At 33.7% G+C, this 9996-nt stretch overlaps 1 protein-coding gene across 3 annotated transcripts in view; it reads right to left on the reverse strand.

Annotated features, from left to right (window-relative positions):
• LOC112905742 overlaps positions 1-5742 on the reverse strand; it is a 21016-nt gene extending 15274 nt beyond the window's left edge. The window contains exons 1-3 of one of the 3 annotated variants that reach the window (XM_025978767.1): positions 5534-5742; positions 5382-5450; positions 1103-4425 (exon numbers count right to left, since the gene is read on the reverse strand). In XM_025978767.1, the coding sequence (XP_025834552.1) occupies positions 1103-4422 (3320 nt within the window). In that variant the 5' untranslated portion in view covers positions 4423-4425; positions 5382-5450; positions 5534-5742. Of the gene's footprint in view, positions 1-336; positions 4426-5381; positions 5451-5533 lie in introns of those variants that run through there. The other 2 variants (XM_025978768.1, XM_025978766.1) reach the window with 2 other exon arrangements.
• Between the last annotated feature and the right edge of the window lie 4254 nt (positions 5743-9996).

Raw genomic sequence — 9996 nt, forward strand, 5'->3', positions numbered from 1 at the left:
AGCATCCTAAGCGACCTTGATCGAATTATAAGTACAATTGGCGGCTATCTGCTATGTATGTATGTACCAGTATGTGTATGCATGTGTACCATGAGAGTAGTTATAATTAAAGAAGCTTTTGTTTTTCGTTTACCTCATTGCTAATGAATGTAATTAATAATATTTATTGACCTTGAATGTTACATAATAAAAATTTATCGTTTAATGTGCAGTGAGCATGTGTTGGTGAAACGCAGTATTTACACACTAACGTAGATAGACACATGCAATGCTTTATTCATATGTGTAAGCGTATAGATATTCGTATTAAGTAACGGAATCTATAAAGAAGAGACGAATAATTCATTTGCTTTTATTAAATAAGTGTTTGATATACAACGGATGGTTGACTAAACAGGTGACTTATTATTATTACCATATATGATTAGAACAGCGAAAATAAATTAACATTACTCATATACACCTGGTATTTACCTATGTACATCAAATTTGCTTTACCTATACCAAAAATTAACTTCTATTTTCCTAATATTAATGCCTATTATTACACTAATTACTTTGTTACGATAGGAAAACAAACCCGGACTGTGCCGTACAGTTTATATTAAGTATATACATATATTCAAAAACTTGAGCTTAACAGCTAAAAACAACCTATTCTAAGGATTCATCGCCGTCGTCCTTAATGAAGTAATGTCCCCAGGGAAAGGTCTCATACGATCCCTTAATTAAATACCTTTTATCGTCGTGGGGATTTAACGCGATCTTATCTTGTGTTATGGAAAAAACTGCATGTTTTTCGGATCTTATTAAATTTTGAGAAATGTATTTAGTTTTAAAATTGTCAACACATTCGACGAAGTCGTCGAGCGTAATGACCCGTTTAATAACAGACCTTTTAATACCTTTAATCTTTTTCGTCAAGCCGATTTCTGTTCTAATCGCGTTGCTATTATTTACAGCCTGTTTAACGGCGTACATTTTCGATCTCAGACCGATAAATAATTCAACTGGTACGCCGTTAAACTCGTCTTTCATCATACCTAAAACTTTTTTATTTACCTGTGGGATGTTGTACTTGTTGTCTTGCGGATAATCGCTGGTATCAAAACGTGTATGACAGTCACGCTGTATCACTTCGTATATGTCTTTATTACGAATTTCGTATATAAGACTGTCGGTGTCGGTGTATAAGACAGAGCAGTCCTCACCAAATTCCGGCAACATGTACTCATAATGGAAATCGTATATGGTGGTTTTAGCAAGATCCAAAATCGACATGCCAACGTATATCGGTTTATTAAAATACACCTCTGTCTTATTAAGTTCAATGGCGACCAAATTTTCGTTGAAAATAGTGGCCGCCTTAAACTCGGGTTTTGCTATAAGTGCCTCAGCCCCATAACGCCCGTTCCATTTGCTTACCAATTTTACAACAGATCGCTTCCTAATGTTCTCCATCGTTTTACCAAATACAGCATTGTTCATAAGCTTGAACAAGTTCTTTTCGAATTCATTCGTAGCCGCCTGACGCAACGCAGTATTCATGTCAATGTAGGCTCTAAGCCAAGGAGATTGATTAAATTTTAGAGCACGATGAATTTTGGTGATGATAAGCCCGTGCTTTATTGCCTGTTTTAATGCACAATAATGTATAACGTATCGTGTCTTATCGTATAATGTTGCCAAAAGTTTACTACCGGTGTTACAATTGGGAGGAGCATTATGCTCAGGACAGAACGGTAGGTCTCGATGTAGATCGTGTAGATGCCGTGGATATGTAAGATCCACCTCGAGTAAATACCCTACATTTGAAGTGTCCGACACAGTTGTTACGTCAATTGTATTTGAATCTTGAACCCACTCGAAACCGCCGTATGGTAAATACTGACTCATGGCCCACCCATACTGATTATTGATATCGAAATATGTTAAATACTGGGTTGGTTTAGTCGAATCGTAATTTTGAAGGTACTTGTTATTAGCCAAACTTTTCCTTTTCGAACATTGACTCAGACCGCCACGAATTCCGCGCTCAACAAACATAATTTGATCGATATCTGTTAAAAGTTCCAATGTCTGCCGTGTCTTAAACAACATGCAATCCCACGTATAACCTGGTAGGGTATAGTAGTGGGCGGGATCTAACCCGTATGTCTTATGACAACTGCTACGAAATTGTTCAAAAACGTCAGCCAGAAGAAGAATGTCCGTTTTCATATACAAATCAGTATATTCACCTAAAGTTTTAATATTAAATTTAGTCCAAATGTTTTGGGCGTGTGCGTATTCGTCATCAGAAATATCATTATCAGTTAATTGATTATAAAAATGTTTTTGTTCAGGTAAAGAATCGAAATTGAATTTATCGAAATTCTCCATAAAATCGTACGGGTACACTCCCTTTTTAGTTAGTAATTTAAACATATTTTCATCTAGTTCCGGGAATTGAGATCTTAAATTTTGAAATTCGGTTAAGTATGATGATAGTGTATCTAGAGCGGAACTCATGAAACGGAACGAGTCAATGAATCTTAATTTAATCAAATTTTGGTCTATATTTTTTGTGAACGAAATATATTTTTCTTTTGTAATGGGTAGAAGATCGACACGGCCTGACACATCGTTGGCGATATTTTCTAGAATAAAATGGCTGTCATACCCGCTCAAATTGTGAAAGACAACAGGTATAATTACACCATCCTTGTAATTAATATTACAAGCATTGTGTGCGGCTCCTCGATAATTGTTTTCGGCTATGAAATGACAATGGTCTCTCACTTTTATATCGTCAGGGCCAAAAGGCTGTTCGCAGATGTGACAATGCGTTGCTCGTTCAAATTCAGCCTGTTGTTCTGGAGTCATTCTAATATCAAAAGGACACAGATAAACCGTCTCGACATCTTCAGCAAAACAACACATCTGCTGAGCAAACCAGGACATGCAATCTTCTCCGCGATAAGATCTGTAAAAAGATAACGTGGGATCATAAGAACACTTGACGTAGTAACCAATTGCTGCGGGTACGTGGCGCTGGTACTTGTTGCCCGAGTTTACTACTTTTTCTAATACACTTTCAAGGTCAGCATAAACAATGAACGGCATCTTTTCCTTATTTTTGAAGTTTTTGAATTTCAAGTGCTTCTGTTCACCCCCACTCGGTAGTCTAATACAGCAGTCATTAACATTTTTGCAGTCCTTATAATGTTCAGACAATCTATCTTGGGAAGAGAAGTAGTGTAAACATCGATCGCAAAAATGCTTTTTGCCATCATGTTTGCTAAGTTGGGATGACAGAAGCCTCGACAAATTTTTTATCCAACAAAAATGGTATTTCATAGGAATATTAGCATCATCAAGATCATCATCTTCATACCGATCTTGTATAAAGAGCAAGTTGATATGCTTTTCCATTTTATTTTTCGTTAAATATGTAGGGAGTATGATGAAAGTGTTTTTACATTTTTTCAATCCGTAAAGGTTAATAGATAAATTATTTTGATTTTCGAAACGTGGAATTTGTCTTGTAGTCATCGGAAACTGAATACCTTTTATATTTAGAACTTTAGAATAATGAGGATAAGATGCCGTTCGGTCACTGTTTTTATGAACAGGGTACAAGGCAGAAACTACTGCCCACGCAAAGCACGCCCCATCCATATTTTTAATATTTATGCAGGCTTCTTTGATTTTAATTTGCCGCGGTAACTCTACATATGAGGATCCCAGTTGAGGTGTAAATTTGTTGATGTGGATTCCCAAGTTGGTGATAGAACTCAGTGTCCAGCCGGAGTCTCTCTCTTGGAACTCATCCAGTTGGTTTAGTATTGGCTGTGATATAGTTTCTTGAAACCATTCTTCCAAGTCTGTGTCTCGATAGATCGGATCATTCCGGGTGTTGAAATACTTGGTTTCCTCAATTATTCGATCGGCTTTTTGCAAAAGGAATTGCCCTCCCAATATCGCATTAACCTTGAGCGACTCTTCTTTCTTCAAAACATTGGCAATGCGACGTTTGAAGAGGATGAAACAATCGGCGAGAAACTGACGTGGGTCTTTATGCTTCAAATTAGAAATCACACCGGTACGAATGCGGCTATCGAATGCGATTTCGCTGTCGTCCCATTTTACTCTTTTTGATGGTCTAGAAGAGGTTAAAACCTCGCCCGTCATCCCCGAACCATGTCTTACAGAAACTTTTATTTGATTTCTATAACTTTTAACGTTAGCCAGCTGCGATAAAAGTTGTTGCTTCTCGCCTACCGTGGTTGCCTTCTTCAATAGCATTTTAATAGTTCGTACAGCCTTAGTACAGTTCTTCAGTCCGTCGCGCGCTGCATCTTCGCTGTAGGTTGTCTGCAAAGTCTTTACTAATGAAGTTATAGTAAAAATCAGAAGCTTAAGAACCTTTTTGGCTGACATGATCTGAAACGTGAAAACATCGGTCGTTTAATAAAACATATTAATCACTAATATTAGTAGAACACGGATTTAAAGCAGATGGCCTGCATAAAAACTGCTCTTAGAATTACATTAAAAATAAGTGTTATTATGATGAATATTATTGCCTTAGTCAAGCTATTTAATTTGAAAATTATCACATACTACACAGTGAAAAACAAGGGGTAGTGGTGTTTTATCTGAAACATTTGATACTATTACGTAACAACACCTCGTGCAAAAATTACATCGTAATATGTACCTACTGCAGTGTATTTATAGTATACTGTATCGATTGTAACAACAGCTTTCTTATCGGCTATAACGACTGTTTAATTGGCTATAACGGCTACTTTATCAGCTATAACGGCTGTCTAATTCCGCTATAACAGTTGTCTAATCGGATAAAATAGCTTTCTTATCGACTAAACGGCGTTTTCATTAGCTTAAGGAAAAAGCCATTGAAACATTTTTCTTTTATAAATAATTGGAACACTAAGTATGCGTATCTAATATTTTGAATTGTGAAATTGTTTTTTTACGAACGGATGTTGTTGTTGCTCACATATCTATACACACACGTGTCTATTAACACACATAAACAAGCACGCAAATATGCTTCATGTAGATTATAGCAATGCTGTTGTTATTATAGGTACAGATATATGCTTATGAATACGGCCGATCTTAAAAACTTTAAATTAAGTGAAAAATATGTTGGCACTACCTAGTCTGATTTCAAACCGAATAGGTGCTACTATTACAAATACTTTAATTTTTGATATGCCATATACGAAATTTATTGGAAAAAACAAGTGTTAATTACCCCTTTTATTAATAAAAAGTATTTAGATTCTTACAATTACTACTTTAATAATCTTGAAAAACTGTTTAATTTTATATACAACACGCTATAGATATTTAAAAAAATGATAACTTACCCCTTTTTATAAAAAGCCAATGATAATACCTAATACCTAGGAGGGTGACTGCACTACACTGCGTTTTGTCTGAAATAGATTTCAATGTTATAAGAGCACGATTTTAATGCAGGTGGTTTATATAAAAACGATTTGGAAAAATGGAAACTTACCCCTTTTTAAATAAGTAATATTTATCACTGTGGGTCACTATTGCTGGTAACAAAGATGATTAACGATATTAAAGATATCGTTGACAATAATTGAATGAACGGTATGAGCTCGCGTCGCATCTTTTATATTTTAATTCGCAGAAGATATACAGGGCATTCATTTGTTCTAGACTATGTAGAAATAGAAAATCACGGCCGGTACGTCGAATAACTCCCAAAGTTTCGTGATAATGCTAAATTCAGCCTTCTACATCAACTACGTAATAGTAAATGCGAGACACAAATGTGATTTCGAATTTATAGCTCATTTTAGACAAATATCTTATTGGATACATTTTTTTATTCATTAGTTTTTTCTTACATATATTTCATGTACATAACATCGTAATATGTACCTACTGCAGTGTATTTATAATATACTGTATCGATTGTAACAACAGCTTTCTTATCGGCTATAACGACTGTTTAATTGGCTATAACGGCTACTTTATCAGCTATAACGGCTGTCTAATTCCGCTATAACAGTTGTCTAATCGGATAAAATAGCTTTCTTATCGACTAAACGGCGTTTTCATTAGCTTAAGGAAAAAGCCATTGAAACATTTTTCTTTTATAAATAATTGGAACACTAAGTATGCGTATCTAATATTTTGAATTGTGAAATTGTTTTTTTACGAACGGATGTTGTTGGTCTTGATTTATCGCATACATAAACCAACTATTGCTTGCTCACATAAACATGCACGCAAACATGCTTCATATAGATTATAGCAATGCTGTTGTTATTATAGGTACAGATATATGCTTGAATGTTACAGAACAAAGAAAAATTCTCTTGACTACGGGTTTTATTATTTCATTCATTTTTTATAATCTATTTGTGTATTTAGTNATCAACCATCTTTGACAGCTGGCATTGTCAGGCATCCTTGACAGCTGTCATCGCCGGCCATCTTTGATATCTGTCATTGCCGGCCATCTTTGACAGCTGTCATTTTCAGCCAGGGCTTCGCTCTGCTACTATCGTCTGCGACTTTGAATTTTCCGCTATCTTCGCTGCAGTTTGTCCTCTCGCCGCCAGATCTCTCGCCGCCTTGTTGCGACATTTTTTTTTTCTGAAAAAAAACTGTGAACAGAGTTCTGGTTCGATCCAAGGCAAAACAGCTTTAATGCTGCTAGACCGACGTGTTAACCAACCGACTAAACATAGAGTCTTCAGTGCAACGGTAACATAAAAGTAAATATTGCACACCGTTGATGTATTTACGCTAACAATACGCCGCGCGTGCGAATGTTTGCGTGTATATGTGTGTGTCTGTGTGCGTGTGTGTGTGTGTTTGTTTGTAAAGTGTGCGTGCGTCTGTGTGAGAGCATCCTAAGCGACCTTGATCGAATTATAAGTACAATTGGCGGCTATCTGCTATGTATGTATGTACCAGTATGTGTATGCATGTGTACCATGAGAGTAGTTATAATTAAAGAAGCTTTTGTTTTTCGTTTACCTCATTGCTAATGAATGTAATTAATAATATTTATTGACCTTGAATGTTACATAATAAAAATTTATCGTTTAATGTGCAGTGAGCATGTGTTGGTGAAACGCAGTATTTACACACTAACGTAGATAGACACATGCAATGCTTTATTCATATGTGTAAGCGTATAGATATTCGTATTAAGTAACGGAATCTATAAAGAAGAGACGAATAATTCATTTGCTTTTATTAAATAAGTGTTTGATATACAACGGATGGTTGACTAAACAGGTGACTTATTATTATTACCATATATGATTAGAACAGCGAAAATAAATTAACATTACTCATATACACCTGGTATTTACCTATGTACATCAAATTTGCTTTACCTATACCAAAAATTAACTTCTATTTTCCTAATATTAATGCCTATTATTACACTAATTACCTTGTTACGATAGGAAAACAAACCCGGATTGTGCCGTACAGTTTAAATTAAGTATATACATATATTCAAAAACTTGAGCTTAACAGCTAAAAACAACCTATTCTAAGGATTCATCGCCGTCGTCCTTAATGAAGTAATGTCCCCAGGGAAAGGTCTCATACGATCCCTTAAATAGATATTATAATTTTTCTTGAATCCGTGCCCGTTTTTCAGATAAATTATACAGGGTAGTACATTTTCCCACCCCTTTATAGTGGTTTATATAGACTAATATTTTTTATTTTGGAAGGGGTAGGTTGCTATTTTCAAATGATGTAGGATGTGTTGTATTTCTTATTAAGCACTTAGTATAATACATAATTATGCATCTGTACGTTTACAGTTATAGTTATAAACATCGGCAATATTTGTTATTTTATAAGCAGTAAGTTGTCATTTATTTTTATTAAAAAAGGGGCTCTTCATTTTCCAAAATATGTGTGGTATAGTTTCGTATATACCTAATTGAACTGTAACGATTAGAACTGTAATATTGTTGTATATTTCTTGAATTCACTTCGAAATTTTTTAGATCACTTTAGGTATATACACAATCTTCTTTTGAGTAATTTTTCTTTGAGATCCTGTTCTAATAGTTTTATTTGTATCTTATAAAGCATGTATTATTCACAGTTATAGTTATAAACATCGGCAATATTTGTTATTTTATAAGCAGTAAGTTGTCATTTATTTTTATTAAAAAAGGGGCTCTTCATTTTCCAAAATATGTGTGTTATAGTTTCCTATATACCTAATTGAACTGTAACGATTAGAACTGTAATATTGTTGTATATTTCTTGAATTCACTTCGAAATTTTTTAGATCACTTTAGGTATATACACCATCTTCTTTTGAGTAATTTTTCTTTGAGATCCTGTTCTAATAGTTTTATTTGTATCTTATAAAGCATGTATTATTCACAGTTATAGTTATAAACATCGGCAATATTTGTTATTTTATAAGCAGTAAGTTGTCATTTATTTTTATTAAAAAAGGGGCTCTTCATTTTCCAAAATATGTGTGTTATAGTTTCCTATATACCTAATTGAACTGTAACGATTAGAACTGTAATATTGTTGTATATTTCTTGAATTCACTTCGAAATTTTTTAGATCACTTTAGGTATATACACCATCTTCTTTTGAGTAATTTTTCTTTGAGATCCTGTTCTAATAGTTTTATTTGTATCTTATAAAGCATGTATTATTCACAGTTATAGTTATAAACATCGGCAATATTTGTTATTTTATAAGCAGTAAGTTGTCATTTATTTTTATTAAAAAAGGGGCTCTTCATTTTCCAAAATATGTGTGTTATAGTTTCCTATATACCTAATTGAACTGTAACGATTAGAACTGTAATATTGTTGTATATTTCTTGAATTCACTTCGAAATTTTTTAGATCACTTTAGGTATATACACCATCTTCTTTTGAGTAATTTTTCTTTGAGATCCTGTTCTAATAGTTTTATTTGTATCTTATAAAGCATGTATTATTCACAGTTATAGTTATAAACATCGGCAATATTTGTTATTTTATAAGCAGTAAGTTGTCATTTATTTTTATTAAAAAAGGGGCTCTTCATTTTCCAAAATATGTGTGTTATAGTTTCCTATATACCTAATTGAACTGTAACGATTAGAACTGTAATATTGTTGTATATTTCTTGAATTCACTTCGAAATTTTTTAGATCACTTTAGGTATATACACCATCTTCTTTTGAGTAATTTTTCTTTGAGATCCTGTTCTAATAGTTTTATTTGTATCTTATAAAGCATGTATTATTCACAGTTATAGTTATAAACATCGGCAATATTTGTTATTTTATAAGCAGTAAGTTGTCATTTATTTTTATTAAAAAAGGGGCTCTTCATTTTCCAAAATATGTGTGGTGTAGTTTGGTAAATACCTAATTGAACTGCAACGATTAGAACTGAAATATTGTTAGCATTTTATTTTTAAAAAAAGGTATGACGTGCTTCATATCAAATTAAACAGCATCTTGTGACGATTACATTATTATAATAACTGTATATTTTTTGAATTCACTTCGAAATTTTTTAGATCACTTTAGGTATATACACCATCATCTTTTGAGTAATTTTTCTTTGAAATTCTGTTCTAATAGTTTCGTTTGTATATTGTGAAGCATGTATTATTCAATCAGTAGACATTTTAGTATTTCATTTTGAATAACACAGTGTGTTAGGTACATTTACCCACCCCTCCATTGTGATTAGCATCAGCTTGTATTTTTTATGTTGAAAGAGGTAGAAAATACTACAAATGGCGCAGTAAACGCCATCTGTAGCACGATGCTACATTTTAGGATTACGTATGCTCCACATTAAAAAAAAAAACGCACTGCTAAGACAGCAGGTAAAGGTTGGTCTGTGTTCTGTCGGAGCTGCCTGCGACGCGCTGATGAGATCCAAAAAGATCGAAATCGCGATCCGCGTCTGGCAGTTTCGACAGAATACAGACCACTTCGAATTA

Source organism: Agrilus planipennis, unplaced genomic scaffold (genome assembly GCF_000699045.2).
Source record: "Agrilus planipennis isolate EAB-ADULT unplaced genomic scaffold, Apla_2.0 scaffold290, whole genome shotgun sequence".
Taxonomy (NCBI): domain Eukaryota; kingdom Metazoa; phylum Arthropoda; class Insecta; order Coleoptera; family Buprestidae; genus Agrilus; species Agrilus planipennis.